The sequence below is a fragment of the Athalia rosae genome, chromosome 2 (assembly GCF_917208135.1).
Source record: "Athalia rosae chromosome 2, iyAthRosa1.1, whole genome shotgun sequence".
Classification (NCBI taxonomy): domain Eukaryota; kingdom Metazoa; phylum Arthropoda; class Insecta; order Hymenoptera; family Athaliidae; genus Athalia; species Athalia rosae.
Window position 1 is genome coordinate 16,513,937 of NC_064027.1, and position 27,377 is coordinate 16,541,313.

Below are 27,377 nucleotides of genomic sequence, written 5' to 3' on the forward strand. Positions count from 1 at the left end.
ACTGCAACCAGCTCGTCGTCAAGAGTGTCCCCGGACCGAACAACCCTTTATTTCGACCTCTTTATTCGCCCTACGCGTATCCGAAACTGAAGTCTTTTCTACGGACGTCAAAAGACGTAGATACAACAACGACAAAAAAGTAGATTACAACGCGGTAGACGCAGATGGCAATAATTGGACGTCGTATCGTCGGTTTCCGCAAACCCCTTTGGAACGGGAACAGACAAAATTTGATGACAAGGGCAGAAAAGGGGAACGGAGGGGTTCGTTTCTCTTCTGTTTCGATTTTTATTTGCCACCATTACAATTTCATTAGCGGTCGACACGCGGTAGTCGAAAAGCCCTTGACCGACCCAAAGGGAATTGAGTTTCCTTTTTTGTTTTTGTTTTTTGTTTTCGTACTGCGAATGCAAAGTGACGAGGTCGTCGCCGTGTGAAGTTTTGAGCGAACCTCGTTCTTACGGTCGAATTAATTTATTTTTCTACACGTGACACGCGCGGTTAGGTATCATATGGTATATACGTGTACATACCTCATACAAATATTTGTCACGGTGATTTTAACGCTTGTTTCGCTTTTAGTCGTCTACCTTTGACATTTTCTCTTTCCTTTTGTTTATTTTCCAATATTTTTTTGCACGTACGGATGGAAGGAGAGAGAGAGAGAGAGAGTGCAAATTTAATGGGCTGTCACATCCGAGTGATGTGACGCTGTAATTCTATAGCTATTACGTATATTCGAGTGTAAAAAATTGATCGCAGCTGATGTTGCAAGAAATTGTATCCCTCGTCACCGAGTGAGAAGAAGATATAGGACTCGTATTCGCTGTACGCCTTCGTTAAAGGCGTAAACCGAAGTGACGCAAAAAGCAAAAAATTCGTTTTCTTTCGCGGAAATACGTCCGTCGTATTTGGGGAATTCTTTTCTCTCGCTACAGCAGCGACACTTCGTGACATTTTCCTACGATTTTTGTACAACAAAAGTGCAGACGCTTGCCGCCAAAATAATATTATGACACGATTCAAATATTTATACCGATTTCTGCACGGCGTATTTCTTTCGAAAGTCTGACGCGAAAAACGATCTGAATGCGTCGCGAGATGGCCGTCAACGAATGTAAATCGGCTTCAAGTATCGAAGAATTCTAGTTGCGTGACGGAAAAATTTCTTGATACATGATTTTGTAGACAATATAGTTATCGAAAATTAATAGAAAAATACTATTAACAATTATAACGACGGAACTTCTTTTCGAACGACGAGGGAATTGATTGAATGTAATTTGCTCGCTTTACGCCGAGACTTATGTATCACAGTTTCAGCGGGTAATTTATGAAACCTGGTATATGGAAATTGAAAAATTAGCTTCACGCTATGATGAATTATGCTTTAAGGCGAGAGTTTAAACTTTTCGAAAGCTTTCAGTATACGGACGAAAAGTTCGAAGCCTTGAAGTTGCCTGTGAAAAAAAAAAAAATGCCACAAATAGGCATGTTACGATGAGCTTCATAAATAACGATATTATTTGCATTTTCTAATAAAGTGGAAAAAAAAAAGAATTTACAGGGCGCGAGAAAAACTAGGCGCGGGTACTTTTTTCGTTGTTGTAATGTACGGTACAATTAGAAAATAACAAAACGAGAAAGGAAACAAGCGAAGGAAGAGGAAACGGCAAGGGTGAAATATAGATAGTAAACGATAGCAATTCCAGCTATATAAGATGACTCTCAACGCTGCGGAGAGAAATCCCGCGGAAAATTGCGACAAGTATCGATTTGCCATTAGTGCTATATCTACGGTGATGGTCCTAATCGGAAGATTCGTTTCGGTTCGATGGTATTCCGATAAGCACGTCGAGTCGATGCTTCGTGTGTACTGCCATTGCGAATGGAACATAGGTACGGTATATTAATCCGAAACGAACAAATAATTCACCCTCAATCTACCCGCTGCGATGATCAAGATGTGTGGAAATTGGATGCAAAAAAATAAAAAACAGTTATTAGTTTAACGATTTGCGCTAACAATAATATTGACATACGAATCGGTCAAAGGTATTATAGATATATATATATCACTTCGTGTAACCCGATAACCGTTTTTTTTTTTTTTTTTATTTTATTTCATCTTTTTTTGTCAAGAACTGCAAACGATCGTAGTTCTCGTCGTACGATCGAAGACTGTATTTTGCAACAACGGATTCGCGTGTAATTTTAAAACCAGAGATACAAAACTGGTTCCTTGTTATTTTTTTCTAAAAAAATTCGAAGGATCATCGGAACGGGTGATTCGCCGCAAGTTTAGCGTTTGGATTCTTATCTCGGAATGTAATTTTTTTCGGTTTACATCATTCAATGATAACCGCGCAAAATTTAATAAAACTTAATTTATATTATGCTAATTTTGTTCTTTTTGTAAAATATTAAATTTCCCCTAATCCCTGATTAAGCCCTTTTCCCGAGCTTCCGAACGAAATGAATTTCCGAGATCAACGATTACGGAGACTCGCTCGCGTTCATTGAATTTTCAAGGACGAAAAATCTGAATTTTCATTTATTAGCCAAATTACTTTGAAGCCGCGTGCGAGATAAGGAAAGCCATTTCAGCTCTTTAATTTTAAATCGCTGATTTTCCGCGTCGTTGGAGCACTCCGAGCCCGCGGATGAGAGTAACCTTTTCACGTCGAGCTGCATATAGCTGTACAAACCGCAAATATAACGACGCGTCAATTTTATACGCTGACTTTGCCTCATTTAATTTTCATACAGCCTGCTGCAGCTGCACGTTTCACTTCGTCCGTACCGCGCATAAAATTTTGAACACACGTAATCGTGGACTTAATCTGCAACAATTCATCGACCGTTGAATAAAATTTTCGATCAGAATCACGCGACACCGATCGAAAAATTTTCAGAAAAAAATTGCATCGCACGCTAGCCCGGCCATATCGATTGACCGTCGAAAACAAACGTCGGCAGAGTCGTGCAACTTCGGTAGCCGTTGCGATAAATTATTACCTTTTACATATATAAACGTCCGTCAGGGTAAAACGGACCGGGTGTCGCAGCGGTCGTTCAACAAAAAAAGAAAAATAAATTAAGAACGGAGACATTCGAACAACGAAAACGAGGGAAAAAAAAAAAAAACGGACGAACGAAATGGAGCAAACTCTTGAGAGCGTGGATCGTATAAGGTATTCATGAAAGTATCTTCCATTGCAGTGGGGAAGGACAGTGATCGTCGAGCAAACGAGTCCGTCGAGGGCGGTCAGAAGAGTGAGTCCATCGAGCGAAGAATCTTCTCGTTAAAAGCCAGCTTTTCGTTGTACGGTATAATGGCTGGTGCAGGAGAAAGAAGGGGGCTCGTTGAAAAAAACGAGAGGACAAATACGAGAAGAAATATCGTGACCTTCGACCGCCGTCGACGAAGAAAAGAGAAAATTTACATTAGCGTAAAAAGGCATACTAGATTGTATAACGAGGACGAACATCGCCAAAAATGAAAGAATCGCCAATAACAAACGTACACGATGGAACATCAATCAGCTTTTGTTTCTTCAATCCTCCTTTCGTCCGCCCATCTTAACAAATAATTACGACCGCTTTTGTTTTTATCACCGACGAACCGACCCTAATAAAGTTTATTTTTCCTCACGTCAATGCCATTGATATCATCCATTTTTGATTCTACTCGGAATTTCGGTAACAGTTTACCCTTGAAATAAGGAGTCACACATCTTTGCTCTTGGACAGAAGCGTGGCCCTTTGAGGAGATAGGGTTGAAATTTGGCAAAGGGAGCTCTTCTTACCACAGATACGCAAAACGAGCAAAAGGACTTTTCTTACATCTATCGAGTGAATGCGGATGTAAAGTTCAGGGTCTCGTGCCTCCCTCCTGCGCTCTCCGGGAATCTTCTTTTGCCGCCCTTGCCGCCATTGATCATATTATATGTACACCTATACCTATACAGGAGTACGTACATTGCTCGGAAGCCTCAATATGAAAGGGTGAACCAGTGACATTATGGAAAGTAATGCGGTTTCGTGCTTCGACTATCGAGAAATGAGAATTGAAAATGTCATGTCTGCGTTCATTCGCGAGTAAATTTCTGTTGATTTTCTCTCACTTCTCAACGCGACGGTATGTGAAACGAAAATTTTCTCTACGTAACGGCGTTCGATATATTTTTCCTGCGATATTCCATAATCCATCGAAGGAAAGAAGATCACGGTCGGTGGATCGAGTTGCGTTCGTTGCGTCACGACGTAAATTAGAAATTAATTCCGACGCGGATGACGCCTGGACTCTGTGGGTTTGCGATGGTCGTTATTTCCTGCGAATTATATGTCGCGGTGATCGTTAGCTTCGGGTGTATTAACGCGCCCGAGTATACAAAGTACAAGTTTTAGTAGGTCCCCAAAACTTGACTAGTTTTAGAACGACGTGTTATCGCATGAGGCGAGAAGCTTACACGTGTTGTGCGGGGGTTTGGCCAACCACCCCGCGAAAAGTAACGCCGCCGCCTACTCTAGAAAAAAAGCGAGGAATGAATGCGAAATAAAAAAAATAGAACTCGAATCCGAAGGTAAAAAAAAACGTTTTAAAAAAAGACCCACGGGCGACATGACAGCTGAATTTCTATGACACGGGTCACTCGATTCCGTAGCAGCCGGCTGCGGAACGACGCGATGAGCGAACCTCCTTCGACTTTCGAGTTACATTTTGGAACAGAATAACGTACGGTGCATAATTCCTAGATGCAGCATCAGGTGAGAATAGGAATTTCGACATTGCAATGTCAACCTAATGCATTGAGATGCATTTGGCTCAGAATGCAGTTGAATTTTTTCACCACAAATGATGGTCGTCAGCCTCCTGGCACGCTTCTGGATAAGGTCTAGGCATGAATCTAGGCGTTTTTTCGCGGAATCATTCAAATGGTCTAACAAATAATGAGAATGAACCCAAACAAATAATGTGGGCAGAACCTAACTTCTATAACTACATTAAACACGAACAAAGTTGAATAGTTTTGGGGTAGACACTGTTGTGGCTTGAGTACCATGAACTCACAAAATATCCTAACTTAATAATAACCTAATAATAATAATAATAATAATAATAAAAATAACATTCTTACAAAACAATAGTGGGTCAAAGATGTTATGAACACAGTACAGTCTTTCTCCATTCGGCAGTCAATATTTACATCATACCTAAAGATACAACTAAAGGTTACAAATTGCACAAAATAATATTCATCATCCTTAAAACTAACATAGGCAAATAGAAACACAATCTATTTGAACGGAAACATTCGAGGAAAACGACGCCATAAAATTCATGAGATCAATGCTTATCAACATCGAAGGTTCGAGAATGGTCGAGACGGGATGTGGTATTCCATGGTCATTAAAATTCTCCAACGAGCTTCAATGATGCCACTACCAAAGGCAAAACTATCGTTTATCATAGTTGTGAAATATGAGATGTGGGGTTCCTGTGCATGTTCACGGGAGTAAAATAAACATTCAATCTTAGTCACGGATTGTATAAAATATTTACATTTGATCGTGGAAGTTACGATGTGCAACCAGTTGATGGCTGAACTAATTACATTTGTTCACTTTGTTGGCAATGAGGTATTGGAGGTATTAGACGTTGGGGTTGTATTGGCATGGAGCTGCGAACAATAACTTCTTTAGCACAACGATGAAATAAAATGCAGCAGTCATTGCGACAAGAATAGAACTCTGACATAGCTGGATAATTTCTTGGTCCAAAGTCCAGATTATCATGGATATACTTAAAGAACTTTTTACGAATAGGACCTTCTACACCGACAAAGTTCATCAGGTCGGAGCAAGGTTCCTTATTCCGGTTTGTTATGGTTACATTCATGTAGCACTTGGGACAGTTCAATTCCACGGAACGACTATTTTCTACCAAAGGCGAGAGCCTCGGTAAAGGACTCCGCTCAGGCGAATTAGCTCCACGCTTGGACTTCTGTTGTACGTTGTGAGAATGAAAGATGGTGAAATTACAGAGGCACATGGTTATTACCTCAGGCCTGATCAAATCCATATATGGATCGTTACCGCCAGAGGTCCAGTATTGCGTAGAATCCATGGACGGGCACTCATGAGATATTGAATAATGACATTCTATACACTCATGTATTTTCATGGAAGGATTACATTTTGTCGGCCTGCGATAAAACATTCGACACAGATGCTGAAATGATTTTTGTATAGCCTCGACTTGTTCTTCAGGGAATTTATTCTTCAATAACATGGTAAACTTAGGCGACTTGAAATCACTATCTAATATATCACTCCAAATGCTTTCATCAGCAGCACTGGTAGACTCTGAGAGGTTCTCAGCAGGCTTGCCGGTAGATTTTGGCGCTGAAGATGAAACTTTTGTTGCTGGCGGTGATGTTTTGTGCTGTCGCTTTTTGGTGGTCGGCTTAACAGTAGCCGGAGCTGCAGGCTTCCGAGTCTTCTTAACAACGACTACTGGTTTGCTTTGAGGTTTGTCGAATGGTGTCGCATGGCTCCTCTTCTTCGCTCGGTCCTTAGATTTTGAAACATGTTCTTTTTTCACCACAAAAGTTTTCTCTGTAGTACTGCGTGCTGCAACAGATTTCGACTGGGAACGTTTCTTATGCGGACGTATCAGTTCTTTGCTCGTAGAAGCATGAGAGCCACCGACGTTCTTATCGGTTTTGGTACCACGCGATTTAGAAAGTGGAACACTCGTAACTGTTGTTTCTTTTATTGTAACCTTCATCAAGCCGAGCGCACGTAGAAACGTCGGACTGACTGATCGCCGCCGCTCAGTCTCGACTTGACTGTAATCAGCAATAGCATCACTGGATGATGCCATCTCGATGGAGTTGTCGTCCAAAACTTTACTTCTGGAGTTACGCATGGTAACTCGTCCGATACGCATGTAAAATGTTCATACAGAGAGGACAACGTGAAATGGCGCACACCATTTGCACATGCGCGATCGTCGGCATTTGTTTCGCAGAATGTCCAACAACACTCCGATTTCAGATTTAGCTGTCAAATACAACGACCTAACCTGAACTTTTCGATGAGTGTATTTCTGCCGACATTCAATTAATCTCTCATTCAATTGATCGATTTTATTTGATGCTATGCCACCCTACTTATCTGTGTCTGGTTTTGTGTCGCATTATTCACCTGACACAACATACCTCAGTCACATTTGAACACCACGATCTCAGCTGTATTGGTGATCGACAATTTGACAGCTACAGCTAAAATCTGAGGCTGCTAAGTGCGCAATTTCACGTTGTCCGCTCTGTATAATGATCAAGAGAACGCGTTGACGTTTACGCGGCAACGTAGCGCCGCCAAATATCGATAAACACTGCCGGCTGGGAATGCTTCTATCGCAACTCGGGCCTGTCATTCCCACCACACCCGGCGAAGTCGAGTGATTACGTAATGGAACGGAATGTATAGGAACTTCGCGGTTAGGTACACAAAATTTATCTTGGTGAATGAACAGAATGCTCGTACATGACGGTTCGTACGCTTGCATAGCAAGCGCATGCTTCTGCAGGACCTCATATACTTACGAATGTTTGTCACATGAACAGCATCGACCCACATGACGACTCGATGATAGCGCGCGGAGCAATTATTTACCGATATGGAGCTTTTTTTTTTATTAACAAAGCGTATATGTATATGCAGATATAGGCGTTACGCCGCAACTCGTGCAGCAGCTACTGCACTCTGATGGGTCGAGCGTGACGGCTTAGGAATTGACATCGATGCATGATAGAGTTGTGTCTCCTGATTTCAAACATACTGCCCCCCCCCCCCCCCCCCCCGCTACCCAGAGCCCTAATTCTGAAGTTATAGCCCGTACGTTCTTGTGTAACTGACTGTATATAACCCGCGCTCAGGGTTGATAGCGCATCGCGAGCGGGGCTCTCTAATGACGCGAGATAAACTATCGTTCTCCCCGGATGTAAAACGTACAGGACACGGATAAGATATGTAGATATAAGTACGATGGGGTATCCTCGAATATTATTATCGCATAGCTATACGTGTCTCCTGTTTCCCCGTTGAGGTGCTCGGCGTCGTCGATGTAGCGTCGTCTTTTCCTTATCGTTCGGTTGGATCGGCGCCAGTTATCTACTGCACATAACGCGCACGCCGCGGTGTCAAGACGAATTGCGATGGTGACCTTTGCGTGTGTAACTCACTCTGCGTTGTTACAGGCATGCGGTTACGATACAACTTCTTTGTTGTTTTTTTTTTTTTCTAAACGCTTATTTTACACGCTTTCGGATTCGCCGTCGGAAATACGGAGGAAATAATCGAGTTGCTCAGTTTTTCGGCGTTACGGATGATGCGTCTTTTCTCCTGATTGAGCGATGAAAATTTCTTGTCCGTTCGTTGATTATTTATTTATTTTTTTTCGGTCATTTTCTGCGGTCAACGTCACGTTCAAACCACTCGCAAAGTTCATTTTCGACGTTGCTTCTGCAGTCCCCCGGGAATAAATTATACGAAAGAGTGGTATACCGTATGGATATCGGAAGTTTGAAAAGTTTTTCGTGATCTCATTAGCGATAATTTTTTCTAACGGACCCTGTGCAGAAGTATAAGGATCGCAACGTGCGTGCTATTAGAATATTACACGCGAGAAGAAACTGTGAGAGTTTCGGCTGATCAATATTTTGGGTTTTGAAGAGCTCAAAGAAAAAAAAAAATTAAAATTCTAAAAATGATAGATTTGAAGTCGTTCCGGAATAGTTACTTTCCTCGTAAATTGTTAGTTGACTTTCGATCGATTCTCGATCAGTGTACATATTCGGCATTTTGCCACTGCAGGTCGATTTCCGAATTGGAAAATTGTGAATGGGGCGAGAACGGGTGCTCTATCGGCAGCGATTCGAGGGAATTTGAAAATGACATCAGAGGAGCAGAGGCGACCCGTACATTTCCGCGAGACGAGTTGGATGTCAAAGGTGGCACGAGGCGAGCGTTGCACCAACGGGCGGTTTCAGATACCAACTCTAATGAGCACTCCCACTTGCCTCGGGTTATTGCTGCATATACCTAGAGTCGCTCCGTTTAAGCGCAGAAATATTATTCCATCTCGAAGATATTTCAAATATTTTAGTCAAATATTTCCTCATTATAACGGTTTGCCGCACCTCGTTCGGCGGACAACGAAATTACAAAGCCGAATACGTTTCGGAATTGTATACCCCTGTCGATGTTTCTCCCAATCAGCGCATCGCCGATCCAAACGGAAAAAAAGACTGCCAAAGTTTTATCGTTAGATAGCCATATTTTAATTAATTACGAGGACACGTGGCAGTCTCATTTCCGAAGAAAACAAATCTAAGATTTCGGAATTTTTTTTAACCACCCCATAAAGGCCGAAATACGCTTGAAATCTAGCGTCGGTCAGGACGATGTAGAGGAGACCGCGACAGAAAAGGGAAACGGTGAGCAAATAACGAAGTCATGTGCAGGGATTTTAAACATTGCGCGTTTTCCTCTTGGTTGCGCTTTCACAGATAATTTAATCCCGAAAAAACTTCACGAGGTGTCGAATATAAGGAATTGGAATAAAAGAAAAGGAGATGGATAGGGTGTCCGAAAAAATGTGAAAAATGATCAAGAAAATTATTGTTGAAATTATCAATGATTATTCCGCAACGGGTATACAATTTTGTCGTGCCCTTCCTCTTTTTAAAAAATCTTTCGGAGTACCTACTGTGGAAAAAATGGAGCATTTTTTATATTTTTTTTTTACGATAATTAAAAAAAGAAGTAAATGGGTGTAAAATATTTACGAGGCAGTAATATATACTTGCGGATGCAGAAATTTCGAAAAGGTAACATGTCTGAGTTTTAGTTCAAGCCGCCGACATCTGGATAGAAGATAAAATGGTAGTAAAAATAATATGAAGGAAAAGTCCGAGTTATTCGAGGCAAAACTATAATATACAATATAACGACGATGAAAGAACCTGCCGACCAAGTGGACCGCAAGCAAACACAAAATAGAAATGAAAAAGAGACAAATAAGAGAAAAGCACGAAAGAAAGAATAGCGGAGCACCCGTATAATTCGGACCCTTTGTACGAGATGTTGCATAAAATGGCCGGCGACATATGGCAGAAATTGGGGAAAGAAATGGACTAAAACGTTGGGCGGAATCCGAGTAAGTATATCATGCGTATGTTGAAGCCCCGAGATGAATTTGCCAACATTTTTTTGAAGCTCATAAAAATTCTTAGCGGATAACGGTTGAACAATTTGAAATTATTTGACGGTCTTACGAGGTTTGTGATGTTTTTTTTTTTTTTTTTTCAAATCTACGGGGTCTCAAGATTCAGGAAATTCGCAGAATCCAAGGCCACGCCTGGAATCATCTCGGAGTGGAGTCGAAAAAACGATTTCAGAGTATGCGATGGCCGGTGAAAAATAAAAATCGACCCCGCGGGATGCGCGGTTAACACTGCGGAGGTTCGGTCGCGGCGTCCTAGCTGGAGCGAATCCAAGAATGAACAATTTTGAAGCGTGAGCGAGTTTCAATGACGAAACGGGTTATGTCATATACATACCGTTGCCTTGCATTCCAAAATGTTCACTGGATCGCATCCAGCCTGCACAGAGCATAAGAAACTTTTCGCTCCAAGTTCCATAAATTTTGCGGTAAAGCTTTGACTCTCCGTGGCTGTCTGCTGACCTAGTATATATATGAGCGTGATTTATCTAAAAACGCTGCGCAGAAGCCATAAAACACTATAATCTGTACATTCATTGGAGGCAACAGCCATAACGTACACAACACACTGCGCGACCCCGATGAACAATTTTAGCGATGCGAAAAATGAAGAATAAAAAAACAAACGCAATTCGTTCGATAATTCGAATATGAATGATTGTCAACCAGATTTCCAGATACGTGAAACAACGCGCATTCCTATATCTGTTATTTCTCTCTTCGTTGCGCGATAACAAATTTAAATAATTGATGATCGACGATGAACCGCGTCGAGCGTACATTTAATTATTCCGGTAAAAACGGAGGTCGTAAAAATTACTCGGAAGATTGCGAAAGAAAAGCGAAAAAAAAAAAAAAATGATCGAAATACGAACAAAGCTCGAGGGCGCGAACGCGAATACATGTAGGGCGGGTGCGGTGCGTGCGAGGGAGTTGAGAAACCTATCACATTCCCTAAATTGTCGTGATTTGCCGGAGCTTAGAGTAGGTATACATACATGTATACGCCTCTATAAGCACGGCACGCAACGTTACACGTACACTATACGCTCTAACGTACGTTTACGAACGTAGTTTACCGTCATTAATATTCATCGGCGGGACTTCCTGGGACACGACACATTATAATGGCATCAGAACTAACCCGAAACAACACGCATCCCCTCTGATCCCAAAGTTCCAAGAATTTGCAACTATTTGTTAGCGTAATCCCTTCCGCTCCTGTAGACTCTTGGATAGGTACTTGCGATTTTTCGTGGCTGCGAGTCGGAAAATAACGTAGATTCCAACGAGGATAGCGATCAGCGATAGTACGATACGCTCGTACAAAAAAAAAAACCTTGTCGAATTTTCAAATCGCGAACGAAATTAGATGAGCTTGGAAGATGAGATATCGGGATGAAAATCGGTACACGTGTACATCGGATGGGGCCGGTTGGGATCGAGATAAAGCGACGTGCAGTTTCGGGCGGGTTGTTTTTCAGTGATTTTCAAACTTTTGCGTTTCTGGCGAGCAACGAAATTCGAAAATATCCGAAATTAGGACCAACCTGACGTACCTGTACACACGTAATTTCTCCCGCCAGGAACCACTGCCTTGATTGACCGCACGAACTACTGGGGCAAATTACGTTCACATTCTATGTTCGTATACATATGTATACAGTTATATCTAATCAGGCCACGTTATAGAGTCCATTTGGTTATGGGTATACCTATGTATGTATATGACATACAGATGTCTGTTATCGTCGTATACGTTACTGTTCAAGCTGTAAAACATTCCGAACGAAAATTTTATTCAGATTTTATTTCACGCGGTTAATATTTTTGTATTTTAAGTTTTTCTCTTTCAATTTCGCAAGACCGCGTGACGCTTTCCGGCAACTACGTTTCAGCGCGCGACATAAACCCGCGACGAGGTACGTATATACACCGTGTAATTATACCTGCAATAAATTTCTACGGTTATTAAACAATGTCAGCCGATTATAATAGTTTGACACGTACCTAGTATTTACTTTTAACTTATGTATATTCTATGCATTATACCTGTACGGATATGCATAGATTGTTCGGAAAACCGCAAAACGACCTTTTTTTTTTCTAACACATTATCGCGTACAGATGGGTGAGAATAATGCATCGAAAGAATAAAGATTCAAATCTCGCGCGTCCAGACAACGCGTGATAAATTTCTACGGTAATATGATATTTTATTTGCGCTGGCCGATCTGATTGTTTTTTTGCCAATCGCATTTATCCTCCCCGGTATACAAGGTGTATACCTGCTCCGCATGATACGTTACATTGCTGTACGTGTAATAAAATTACCGCGTGGGTGGTGCTCGTCGGTGGAAAGATGAGATAAGAGCGTGAAAGTGAGAAAATGACAGAAATCAAATAAGAAAACAAATGGAAAAACTCTCGTTACGAGTCTACGAAGACGCCTACGTGCAGGATTTCGTATAATGTCCCATCGTTATTATTCTGAAATTTAGATTTTTCGCACAGCTGCAACGGCTAGATATTCATATTATTTTCCGAATGAAAGAAAAGTGGAAAACCAACTCATGGTTATTTAATTGGATAACAAGGTTTCCGAACTCCCCGACGGACGCCTCGTGTTTCATCTGGAATGAAAAAATACTCGTAACCCCAGCCGACCGTGAAATCAAATTTTTTTCGGGCTACAAAACTTTACGAGGGCTTAACGGATCGGCCCGTAATAGAGTATCCTTAAATTCGCTCTGCAGCAGGCAGGCGGTTGATGAAAGCGCGAAAATGTACCGTTCAAAAAATACGCACTGATCAGACGATAAATGATTGCGGTGTCAATCGTGCAGCTTTATTTCGTTATATTTAACTACGCGAATACAACGGATTACAACGAATATACGCAATGCATGTATATGATATTTCAACCGAACTCCATAATTCCACGAGATGGAATAATCACCTGGCTGCAACGCTTGGGTCTTAATTATGCGTTAATTAAAGATCGACAGCCGCACTTCTCGAAAACTGGAAGCCGAGTGCAGATTAGGGTCGTGAGCGAAATTACTCGAGAGCTTCAAAAGCCAACACGCTTGGAAACATTTCGTTTTTTACTTCGCGTTATTTATTCATTTTTTAGAAAAAAACATTTTCACACCTTTTTTCCTTCTTTATTCCAGAGCGTGAGGAATTCGATTCGCTTTTCTGCACGGTCGCATAGGATATCGGAGTCGGAAATCCGAGTTGGCTTTGACAGCAACCTTCGTATTTATTAATTTTCATTTTTCTTTGTTTCGTTATATTATATGATTTTCGATCCGATGTATATCTTGACGGTATGCGATTGATTGATACGCGATTGTGAGAGAAAAAAAAAAACAACAACAAACTATTATGTTATTTCACGTCAAAGTCAGCTTCGCTATTCTGTAAATTTTCTTCAAATTTCAACCACTCTCGGACTCACCTAACGTGCGCTGCGCAGGCTTGTAAATCGAAACTCGGTGGTTTGTTATATTATACATCATATACACAGTAAGTTATTCATGCGATCTACTAATCTGAGGGGTAATTATTCATGCGCCCGATTAATATTGCAATGTTCGTCAAATTAGTTAACAAATTTATGCGCGCTACACGTCAAATTTACTACCCTACCGTACGTGTAATCGTCTCCCCTAACCGTATTCCCTGCGAGAGGAGAAGAGAGAGACGGAAAAAAGTTACACAAATTTACTTCGTCAACATCGGGCGCGAAAGAATTTGCATCACGAATTCATAACCTGAATCCCCATCTGTGTATAAAAAAAAAAAAAAAAAAGAACGAAAAAAATTCTACAAAAAAAACGAACGAGTGGAAAAACTTTTGTTTCTGGATCCGTCATTTCTGCTGTTGCATAGTTTTGACAGTTTATAGCGAATCCAATTTTCGCAAACAGAATAATTGCGGAAGATTTTTTAAACAAATGGACTTTTTGATGCTGTCGGTAAGATCTTGCGAAAATTTCGAAACTCTCGGTAAGGATTTAACGACGAATGAGAAAAGAAAATATTTGCCATACATTCGGAGCGCATCCGCAACAAATATGTAATTTCTGTGAATTTCTGTTTTTTTTTTTTTCTGTTCGGGCTTTCAATTCGAGGTAACATTTAATTCAGCCTATTTAGGATACGGATAGAGTTTTTATGATAGTTGGAAGGGCTATCCCGGCGCTCGTTGAATCGGTCTTGATAAGTATTTTCATGTTAATGTGAGACAGTGACATTTGGTGATTGGGAATGGGTGACGGTGCTGATGTAGTGCGACAACGTATGGGGAAATCGGTGAGGGAGGACGTCGACTTGGGAAAAAATCTGCGAAAGAAACTCGAAAAGGAGTTCAAAGACGTTAGAGTCACCCGCAAGGACGTTGCGGACGACCTTTTACCCCAGGCGGAAGATGGACTAGAAAGGCATTCCGGCGAACCAGGCGAACCGACCAAAAGAATCGAGTTGTTGCACGATTTCGAAAAAACTGCCCTCGAAGATCAGAAGTCCGGGAAGAAGGTGAGAAATTCGTTGGACGTTCGTTGATTTTTCTGAATTTATCAATCGACCACTTGTTGAAAATCTTTGGAACGTAGATGGTGATAATAACCGATCCGGAGGTAGCGGCGCCGTTTCCTTACTCGGACACGAAACTACGTCCCGAAGCTCCCCCTTTTACACCCGAGTGCGTTTCTCCCAGTCCCGAGCTCGCGGCCTACGGCGAACCGGAGAACGATTCTTCTTGTTTCGTGAACGTCGACCTCAAGCTTCCGGCCCAAGAAGAAGAACGGGAAAAAGTCTTTCCCGCCGAGAGTGAAATTTCACCGCTTAAAATCACGCCAATCACAAATGACGACACGGAAATCATCGAAGACGTCAGGCTAAAACCGTTCAGTCTCACGGCGCCGCCTCAGCTTCAAAAATCCACGCCCAATATAGAGATATCGGTGATAAAATCAGTTTTTATTATAAATATATATATATATATCGTCTTGAAAATAGATGAAACCGTATGCGTTTGAAAATACATCGAGCGGAAAATGTTGCTCGTCAATTTCAGGAGACGGTCGATAAAGATGATCCCATCGTCGCGGTTCGCCCGACAACCTCAACCGCAGGAGCATCCGAAACGAGAGAGACCCCGATAGTGTCCGGAAGAGAACGTGTTAATTTTTTATCGCCGGCATTTTTTCTCGGCAACAAAACGCAGATAATCGTCCTAGTTGCCAGCATAATAGTTTGCGTGATTCTTGTAATTTTCGTACTCGTTTAACGTCGATCATTTATTGTTACTGTAATAATTAATATTATTATCATTACCTTTGTGACAATTGAAGCGAAATTATATTATTTAAAAAGTAAATTTTTCGTCATTCCCGACAGCTAACACCCTATGGATAACATTCGGATTCTTTATTTAGGTTTATTGCGAAATTTTATCGCCAATCGGGGGTGCGGAATACAATTTAGCTGGAGCGGCCAATAATCGTGTTTGCCATTAATGTGCACCTCGTAAACGTGAATGTGATCCTCGTTATAGCCCTCCTACTTAAAATACACCTATACACAGCTACGGTTATGTATTGATAAACTAACGACGCGAATGTGCTCCACGACTATAACGTATATTGTAATCTCAATCTCCACTTTAATTACGAATTCTAGCGTAAACGTTAGAATTAAACGGAGGAGATTAGAAGGTATAGATAAGCGTTGCGATTAATGAAATTTCGTACACCAACACTGCACCGTTCTCGACTCATTAATTATATCACTCCCATAACCACCATTCCTAACATTTCAATCGGATATAATTATCGTGGAAAAACAGTTTTTAGACGACGATCGTACGTTTTCCTGGCTTTTTTTTTCTCTAGTTTTATTCAATTTTTTCCCATTTGAGTACAGCGAAAGATTTGAATAATTTTTACCCTAGGATCAGCGACGTTATTCCCAGTCGTTAGAACTACGGCGATAACCATTTGTTATAAATATAATTTCAAGTGGAATGTACATTCTTATCTCATAATCCGATTAACGAGCTGCAGGTTATTTGCGAAGATAGTTCGAGATAGGAATCGAAATAGTATACAGGGTGGATATTCGCACTAACTTTAATGGAAAGATGAAACCTAATTAGAGCTCATAGGTACAGGTACGTCTACAATGAGAAATGATCTTTTATTACTTTATGTGAAAGTCGTTTATAACCGTCGATCAAACTTATACGTCATTTTTCTCCGAGCTTTATCGACGTGGCATCTCGAGAGATAGATGTACGTTCTTTCCTATATACATACATACATAGCACTCCAGCTGGCGTGAAAAATTTAGCGAGGACGAGCCTTAATTTATTCATTGGAGCAAATTTTCCCGAATCTTCAACCGATTGATATTTCATCGTTATACGCCAACGGATTAATATTTTCAATACCCTTTCGCACTAATTTTTCGAAAATATTCCGCAAAATAAATTTTCAATCGCCTATATAGACATATCTGGTGCGAAAATTCTTCCACATTTCACGTAGGATGTAACAACGTATAGTGCCATAGATATATCGATGACAATATCTATGGTAGTACCTTACACCATAATATACCGTTACAGTATATCCTGGCGAGAATAAAAATGCCAGAAGAAATTGTCACTGCAATGCAAAAATAACCGCGCTAGGTGCCCGGCGGTAACTTCCCACCTTATCTTAAAAGCTCGTAAATTATGTCTCCAGAGCTGCTGCAACTGCAACTTATAGGATGATTTTAACTCCGGGTAAGAAACTCGCGGAAAATACCTATCTACTCCTCTTCTTACACGCGAGCGTGGAAAAACGGTATTCAGTCCTTCTCGTTTCCGCACTCACGCGGTGCGGAAACTGGACGTGTTTTAAACGTAGCGCATATCGGTTCGCGCGAATATTGTACATCGGACGAAGTTTTCGGCTTTTTTCCCGCACTTGCGATCGACTGTGGGGGGAAAACAAAAAGAAATGGAAAATGTAATCAGGTAGCGCATCATCGAACGATGTGAAATATGATATTTCTCAAGAACGGGGAAACCGGGTCTCCGCGTTATTATATTAAACTGAAAAACGTACTTTACGGTATAATTGATCATTCGTTTCACTTCGCTACACCTGCGGACAATTATTTTTCAGTAATTTAGCACCAGGACGGAGCTTCGGTTATGATCACGCCCCGCTAGTTAATAATCGAATATTTTTTTTATATATATTTAACAAAAAACGGAAATTGCAAATACCGGGGAAAATTCGCAGAGGTCGTTTTTGCAGATTTATAATTAATTCTCGTTGGGGAATTTCATATTTTTAACCTCAATTATACCGGATTTTGGGATTATTGTTATTATTATTATTTAACCGACGCGCGGGACGCTCGCGAATGCGGGGTGCGGTACAGTTCTACGTCGACGGGGTGAAAACAAAATGGCGTTATAGAATTTGAATCTGAGAAAAGTTTACGGGAAATTCAAAACAACGTTATATCATATATGTATATTGAGAAATATACATGTACAGTGTTAAATATATCTATATAATACTACGAATCAGGAAGTTCCTTACTTTTTAGATTGCTACGAATATCTACCTTATATATATTTCATAGAAACCACATGGCGCAAGTTTTTGCGAAAACTCGAAGAAAAGTTAAAGAAGTTATACCGTCTCGAAATATTACATCGAAGTTCGAGTTTCCCGCTATACTGGACACATGGAATTGGAAATAATAAGAAAATTACGAAAAGGAAGAATGAGGGATGAATTTTGGCAACCCCAAATAATAATGCGCGGACAGTTACGGAATTTATATAGATACATTTTCGGAGCCAAGTCCAAAAATGAGATTGAAGGAATTACTTCTGGCTTCGGTTTATAACTCCAAGTTCATCCTATACGGTTTTCGCCAATCGGATAATTCGTCGTATACTATACACGGAAAACGCAAAGACGCGTTTATTTTTCCCACGCAGATCGAATCGAGGTCCATCAATTCCGGATTGATTCTATCTTTGCGTGCGGATGAAGGCGGGCAATTTTTTTGCCTTAGCACAAGAAACAAAGTTTGTTTCATCTCGTTTTATCGCTCTCGAGATCGCTAATTAAATAAGTTATCACGCACGCAGTGTAGGTACGGTAATTTTTAACCGGTTCTAATTTCAATTTCAACCGGAATGTACATTTACATTGGATCGACTAATTGCCACTGTTCTTGGTGATATTTGGTAATTGGAGACGCGCCAATGATATAACGACGACGCTGCGCTCGAGAGCTAAATTAATGAGCACGTTCAATAGACTCATTACTTGAATCTTTCCAAATGGAGCTCACAATTAACCCGCGACTGCTCCTCGATCGATGAGACCAAATTATCTCACTCGAAAAAATTGTCGCTACAAAGTGCGGACGACGATCACGTTTCTCATCTCTCGTCGTTACGATGACACGCATGTTCATTTATTTTATCACGCTCGATTGCCAGACGCACAATCGATCCTTTGCACTCTATTTTTCTCTCAGCAAAGAATCGAGTTGAAAAACAGCGGATTTATCCCGTAACCTACCGACCGTATAAATTACATATATATGCCACGTATGTCATGACGTCTTTCCTGACTTCGACTAACGTCAACGAACTTTTTGTCGAGCTTGTTTTCGAGAAGCATCTCAACGATGAGCGTACGTAATTTATACGCGAGTCTTTCGTGTTCCCGAATTTGAAAAAAGAAGAAAACCAATCCGGCCGTAAAGTATTCCATCGAATTCAGTATAGACTGAAAAAAATGATCTATGATTCCACAAATACGACAATAGAAAAAAGTAGGACAAATCTAATTAATTATTAAAAAAAAAGAAAAAAAAAAAAAAAATAGACCGAATAACCGTTTTCAGGGAAATCAAATTGCCGCAGGGAAGTATAGTTTGGACCCTTTCCATTAGCGAGTCTCCGAGGATTTCCGCACATTTAGTATAAATGTAGTATACAATGGAGGAAAAGATATAAAACTCTCCCCAGTGTTTACTCTTTCACGAGTGCTTTGGTAGAAATAGTTGGCAATATACCTATACAGTGTTTTTTAGCGTTGCATTGGTAGGAGGGAGAAAAACTTGAGAAAAAAAAATTTCAAACTTTACAGTCCACCCCCCGGAAGTGCAACAGCATCTGTGCAGTACCGCGAAGAAGAAGGAGAATTTTCATTCGAGTGAATGAGATAAAAGTAAATTCGAGTAGCCGATTGCACTTTTTCCTTCTCGATATTACACGAACACATATGCGTTTCAAAAATAAAGATCCTTCGCATGTACCTGCATCTCCGCGATCCGGTATATGTCTAGCTTCAGCCGGAGGAGCGGATGAGTGACTGGCTGGGTAGTTGCCAGTTAAGTTTCAATGGTCCGGAGCCAGGATCTCTCGCGAGTAAAGCAGCTGGCAATTCTCCAATATTATACACCCCCCGCGGCACCCGAAAGGCACGAAACCACCGCCCTTTGGTAGTTGAATGCGGGTATTATTTATTAGAAAGTTAGATATAGTCACTACCGTGCGTATACCTGTACTACCAACATGGCCGCGTATATAGTAATGAAGAAGAAAATTCCACCATCTGTGAAAAATCACAGAAAAAGGAAAACAAAAACTAGCATATCGCAAAGCAATCACGAATGCATCGATATTGTACACCAGTGCATTTACACGAGGTACACGAAGGGATTTTGATTTGTTTTTTTTATTGATCAATAGCGACTAAAATTTGGAATTTTCAAATCTTGTTTGGGCTGTTCATTTGACCTGGGCTATGACTCGAACGTATGCGAAGGCGCGCGTGTTAAATTTCGCAGCTATTCAAATTGTACGTTAAAATAATAGTCGAATGTACGGTGCGGTAATAAAATTGCGAAATCGTGTCCAACAGAAATTCCATGAATAATTTTCTCCTCTCTACCTGAAAATCCAGACAAAAGGTGGAATATATATTATACATATAAACGTGCTGTACGAAAACACCGAAATCGTGACGGGACTTGAGACAATGCTGACCCATTTCGCGTCCTGCTGCAGTCACTGTCCCTTCCGCGTATGTATCATATATATACTTGTTGTACCCGCGAAATACATAGGTATATAGGTACGTGAAATTTGTGCGCTTGTGTGTACGGAATATTCGTTCCAATGTACCATAAATTGGTTTTTTCTTTGTCAACAGGTTTACGGAGAAAATTAAAAGTATATTAAAAAAAAAAACAATGAGCAACCGCCATTTCAACACACAACTAGACAACTGCCGCAACACAACTTTCAAGCGCAGATGTGACGGAAACGTAAACGAACGCTGAATATTGTGTTGACGTTGGTACTGTACGTATAGCTATACCGATGCGAAAGAATAGTTTAAAATCAACAAACTGTATCGATAAACCGAGACCTTGATAGTTACGCACGTCAACAAAGAAATGTTGACGTCGTTCTCACCTGCAGGAGCCGAAGCTGTCAACGAATTGATTCGCGAACGTTTCAGTTTATTCAGATGTTGTTTATAAATTGATTTTATCCTTCGGAAGTTGAACGATTCCTTTTATCCGTGAATTTTTCGAAGTCAAATCATCCGTCACATTTCCATTTTACGAATTTAGTACAGTAACGCTTTTGACGGCGAAAAGAGGTCCCATTTGTATCGAAACCGTCGCACACTGCGGAATGGAAATTTCGAAGGTTTTCCGTTTCAGGTGTTGCCACGCACGGATATGGTCGTGTAGAAATTTTCTTTCTGCCAACTCGGGCAGCGGATGATGTACGCCATCTTATGATTGTGGTATCAGACATGAGTGATGGATCTTGACGCGGACAACTTTCGCTTTTCTCGTATACATATACCGTAGCTATAACGTGCTTTTTTCTGCCTGGGATCTGCACGCGGCTCCTTCCACACGCGTTCTAGTTGTTCCGCCGTCGTTGCTTTATTTTTTCACTTTCCCAATTTCTTCTATTATTTTTCATTCTCTCATCGTTTCCAATCTGATATCACGAAGCGCCCTCCGCGTCCTGCGGGGCTAAAATAAATCCCTTATGATGTGACCGTGACGCACACCCCGGAGAGAAGAAAATTATAACAGATATACGTATACCTTTCGTGTTTGCCGAAATGATTTTCTCGAAACCGCGTGCATTCGGCATCTTCATGATTCACGGCCATAAAAATATGTTCGATCCAGTTTTTCATGATATCGAGTAAATTTCATCCCCTGTACACCGTAGGCCTTGTTATGATATGATTGCCGTTTTCCTTGTTTTTTTTTTTTTTCTTGTTGCTGTTTTTGTTTTTGCAGCAATAAATTGTAACCGATGAGTAGGGGTATATGCGCGTTTTCAAATAATACACGTTCGATATTCGATCGCCGCCATCTTGTGAAAATACTTGATGCATTTCCTTTCCGCTATGATTTATGTTATCTATACGTGTCATAAAACTAAACCGCAATCGCGACCTTTGGCCGATCTTTTTTTTTCATATACACCTAGATTAAGGGTCGATATTCAAAACCGGAAACGGAGAAACAGGGACGAAATCTCGAAGGTTTCAAGGAACTGCAAATGGCAAAGAAACCAAAAAAAAAAAAAAACTGCTACATCGCTGAATAATCGATATATGTATATACAGGTATTAACACGCGTACATGTTATATACCATCGTGATGCTTTCATCACGAACCCGCCCACCTGCCGTTGTTATGTATAGTAAAATTAGGCTGTCACTTACGTTTTGTGCATGCACACCGTCCATATTTCACATTTTCATCGTACAACATATACCTATGTATACTTACGTATCTATATAAATACATAGTAGATGGTAAGTGGAGCGTAAAAATCAGAATATTCATATTGCGAGATGTGTATATGCGTCTACCTATGTATATATACCTATAAATACGAGCTTACTTTGAATATAGAGGAAGTCACTCCAATTAGCGCCTTCGAAATACGAATATATATCGGTTTTGTGCTTCGAGAGAAAAATTTCTTCCGTGTCTAAAGCTCCGTGCGATTTTCAACGCGTATATACTTATGGAAATAAAGTGGGTGTGCTGTACGCGTGGTCTCCGGCGAAAGGGCTTCCGACTGCATCGGAATGATGAAAATAGGAATAAAAATAAAAATAATACAAGTGAATAATCGAACGCAAAAAACCACTCTTGAATTTGAAGACCATATAATTCTTCACAATTTTCAAATCTACAAGTCTAACCGCGGTTATATACATATATACGTATCCATACAAGGGGTCGAATGTAATGAAGCTGTACGCAGTATTAACTCTATAAAGAAATATAACTGTATAAGGGGAAAATTATATCTCCTTGAAGTTTCTTATCTGCATGAAATTTCGGCTAATTGGTCGCGATTCCAGGTATACGCCAACACGCGCCAGATGCGTGATTAATTCTTATTCATTTTTTCTTTATCATGATTTTTTCAAATGATGTTTTTACAAATATATTCAAGCCAAATAACTTGCCCGTAAATTCTGAAACACTCGCAAATTTTGAGAAGTCCTTCATTTTAAATTATACATTCCGCACTCATCCCCGGTTTATATCGTACATGTACACCTTGCACGTACGTATATGTACCTATAAAACACGCCGAGAAGCTTCAAAGAGAAAATCCTTTTAATTTCCCTTTGAAAGAAAAAAAAAAATCACATTACACCTATGATTTTCTGCTAATCAGCGCCAGTCGTACGGTGATTTATTTGCTCTATAAACCCCGACTTCGTATATAGGCAAAAGGTTAAATGCATAGATTTTCCCGATGCCTGCACAGGTACATATATACATGACTTTTAATTAATCGTTGCAACTGACGGTAAACTTGTATTTACAAAGAGTAAACGCAACAGAGTTGGTTGCGGAAGGACTCGAATCAGTTAACCATCCGTTTCGTATTGGTATATAATCAAGCAATTTATCTTTTCGTAACACCGCACAGCTGTCCGCCAATTGAATAGCGTAGCGAACGGAAGTTGTGTTGTTCGGCAAAAACTTTGCACCGATAACATCCCGCAGAGACCATATGCACCGCAGTGTCATCGTGTTGTACATATAGGTGTGGTTGAGCTTGACCAAAAGCTCTGGCTCTAATCGATCCTCCATCGCCATGTATTAATCGCGAGATGTAATGCAGAGAATTTTATCCGCTGCAGCGATAGCGAATTTTACCGCTCATTTTACCCATCTAGATTTTCCTGAATTACTATCCTCTAATTCCCTATAATTATCGTTCGTGTTCCTTTATTTCCTGTAATTGTTAATAGGGTATTATATTCCTTCCTCGTCAGCGGAGGATGCCGACGGGATAATCTGATGTGGAATGGCGATCGAAAAATGTCGACATTTTTCATTTTCTCACATTATAATTGAAACTGTCGAAAAATGAAGAAGGTCCATTTCGTTATCTTATTTCAAAAAATGATAACACTTATAAAGAGCGATGCTGTTTTTTTTTATGGATTTCAAAATATTCAGGAAATAGATCGAGCTTTGAGAAAAAAAAACTTTCAAAAAAGTCTCGGCCATCTACGATATTACGACCGCAGGCGATACCGTCCGTGAATTCTCTTTTTCTTTGATTTTTCGTTTCATCCAAGGATCCGTTGATACCAAATACTTCCTATGTTCGATACAATAATTCCATAAGTCTGGATACTTCAAGCTATTAGAAGTAAAACGTACGTTGTATCCGTTGCGCTCTTGCGAACGTTATCGAATATCGAATTTTTTCGCACGATTGGTTAGTGGTTTTTCATCCGCTGGAGAATTCCGAAGCAATCAGCGGCTTATACACGATGCGATTTTAGTTATTTTCTTGTTGTTGTTTTGTTTTTTTTCCTTTGTTTTTCAACTTTCAGATCGAAGAAACGGAGACGAACGACGGCGTACAAGCTCTAATCCAAATAACTACGTACGTATAGGTATACGCCTGTAATGCAACATGTATACCTATATGTATAATGGCTCATAAATGCGTTGGTTGCACGCACTCGCCGTTACCGTGCAGATGATACAAACTATAAAGATTAGGGAACTAGATTATCGCGTATTTTATTAGATGTGCTTACTGAAATACGTTTTACTGTGCACGATACAGTTGGCGCGACACAATTAAAGGAATGTAACAGTTTCCTCATGATCGACTAATCAAGCGGCATTTATTATTACGTTGGAAAATACTACAGAAAAAAAAGTGAAGTAGCATGAAAACGAAATAAAGAAAAAAAAAACAGAACCTGAGCAATCTATGACAGCTATATTTTGAAAACGATGAAATTCCCTGATCGATGTGGAGGGAAATAAAATAATCCAACGACTCATTGGAATGATCTCTTTTGATCCACGTCGACAAGAATCATTTTGACGTGAGATCGCTCATGAGATGATGAATTTATGTTTACAGTGCAGCAAAAATTGTTATATGTAATTGTCAAATGTATATGACGCAGATTATAATCCGTCTGTAGCAATCTCTTCCGGTTTTCACGATAAAAGAAATCGTTGAAACATTATTGAAAATATGTATGATGCATGTAATCTTTTGTTTTAGGTGCCGTTATTTTGACAAGGGCGACGGAAATACCGTGAGGAAAAAATGATGTGTTACGTACGTACATTCAAGGTTTCGCGCGAGATGTTGAAATTCCGGGTAAATTTCAATTTTCTATCGGAGAACCAATACTATACCATCCGTATCACGTCATAAGCCGTCATCGTTCAAACCCTCGTCCGCGGATCGGTATACGAAATACGTAATAGCTGTAATCCCTACGTACATACGTATGTACGTATACGATAAATACATATACCTTCGATAAATGGAACATGCGGTAAATGCAATAGGGAATTACAGGACGTATAAACATATATCCGCATACAAAATTCCGTTTATGAAAACACAAATGTCGTGTGCAAACGTGCAGATACGAGTACATCGATTTTATTGGAAAGTGAAAAATTTCGATGAATTTCTATAGCTAAGCTTATCGGTTAGTAATAATTTTTTCTTTTACATTTTTTATTCCACACATATGCTCCACCCCGGGTGCATTTTTGTACAATAAACTGCAAAGGGACATTCATTTTTTCGTCGTAGCCGGGTGCTTTTGCACTACTGAGCATTCAATACCTCAGTCCATGTTTTTGGAGAAAACTTATAAGTGGTTCGTTAATTCTCGTGCTCGCCTTGGTAAACATTACATCTTACGTATGCATAACCCTGGCACAATTCCGCACGAATCGGATGAAGAAAGTGTGGTATGTCTATAATTATTGAGTAAGTAGTACATGCGAGCTTAACAACGAGCTCAGAAACTCGTAATGGCGATGGAATAATAAACGCGAAGCTGTCACTCATGACGCTCGCATGAAAGGGTGTACTCTCGCAACAAACGATTGTTTTTTTCTACCATAATATTTTCACACCAGTCTTATTCGATGTATTGAAGAATACTCCTCTACAGGATTGGCATGATGCCAATTATGAAAGAGTGAACTTACTTTTTTGAAGAGTTTAGGTCGGTTGTCCAGCTGCTGCAATTCCTCGGTTGTTTGTCGGACGGAAGTTACGGAGGACCCTCCAGGATCCGAGACCTGGTTGGCCTTGAAGAGTTTTGATTGTTCGACCCTTTTCCTAAGGTTTTCCAAGGCCTTGGCCTCCTCACGTTTCCGAGACGGTGGCCAATTGGGACCCGAGCCATGAATGAAACTTATCGCTGCACACGGCGATTCCTTTTTTGCGAATCGATTCGAAGAAGAGAAACGAAAAGAGAAATTACAATACGTAGGCGAAATCGGCAGCCTTTTTTTTTACCGTTAAACTTTTCGATTAAATCAGAAACCGACCGACTAGGAAAAGGTAAATTGATTCTCATGCGGAGCGCACGATAAACTTCAGTTCTATGTATGGAATTGCAATTTTCCAGAGACCAACTTCTCGCGAGCTTCACGCAAAATTGTTTCGTAATCTCTGAGGCGTACTGAATCTCAACAAATATTGGTATACTCGGATCTAAACATCTAGGTATATTTTATTGCGCCTCATTTCATCATTCAAGTAAAAACATTATGTGCCATTTAAATACATTCACCTTACGTATAATATACAATAGATGATCGCGTTTAAATCTACGTTTATTTCCTTCTGTGAGGAACTGTTACGTTCAACATAAGCGATTATTTGCAAACTGTTATTTCTCATAGCTCAAATTTCTCCGTACAATTGCCGTTGACTGTTGTCAATATTTACGGATCTGATTTGATTTCTGACTAGAACGATGTGAAATTCTAAATGTACAAATAATGAATAGGTAATTGCAGCACAAAAATCTGAATCAATCCTTTACTCAGCAGGTATTCCTATTCCGAACTGTAACAATGAGAAGAAACTCGGATTTGCATCAGCTGCAGCATTGCGGTGCTGAACTGTAGAATCTAACGATGGAAATTAAGATGGGAGATGTAATTATTTTTTAATCGATCATCAATCTAGCGTATTCGTTTCGCGGAGCAATAAAATACGAGCCAAATATTCTATCATGGGTCTGTTCTAAATTGACCAATCAATCCTGCATGAACCGCGATGTTATCATACATGTTATATTTTGTTGCTGTAATGGCCACGTGCAAATGTATCGGTCAGATCAGCCATCTATGAGCTTTTCTGTTTTGGATGTTATTATACTTTTTTTTCACAAAGATTAAGTGAAACGAAATCTTAGAATTTTATCAACACACGCATGCTGATTCGTGAGCTCCAACAATTGCGCGCGTAAATGTCTCGCGATCAAAATACAAAGGTTCACGTTAAGCGCAGTGCGCTTATTGGCCAATTTTGAATGAAATTAGGATGGGTAGGATTATATTCGACACTTTCATTCATAGAGAGGACAATTTCTAATTGCGTTGCAATGTTGTGTCGTTCATCGGCTACGACACGAAATGCTTCAACGCCTGCATCAATAGATTTATTTTATCCCCCCAAAAAATCTTC

General features: G+C 40.2%; 2 protein-coding genes across 3 annotated transcripts in view; one reads left to right on the plus strand and one right to left on the minus strand.

The window, feature by feature from the left end:
* The window catches only part of LOC105691993 (repressed by EFG1 protein 1-like), a 38,392-nt gene that overhangs the window by 10,426 nt on the left and 589 nt on the right, over positions 1 to 27,377 (minus strand). For both annotated transcript variants that reach the window (XM_012410848.4, XM_048650000.1), the window contains exon 2: positions 25,886 to 26,116. In XM_012410848.4, coding sequence (XP_012266271.4) covers positions 25,886 to 26,116 — 231 coding nt within the window. The remainder of the gene's footprint in view (positions 1 to 25,885; positions 26,117 to 27,377) is intronic.
* Positions 13,867 to 15,669, plus strand: LOC125499893. Its single transcript, XM_048650001.1, has 3 exons — positions 13,867 to 14,836; positions 14,914 to 15,264; positions 15,378 to 15,669. Exons 1-3 carry the CDS (start codon positions 14,570 to 14,572, stop codon positions 15,588 to 15,590), a joined length of 831 nt encoding a protein of 276 aa, XP_048505958.1. The 5' UTR covers positions 13,867 to 14,569; the 3' UTR covers positions 15,591 to 15,669.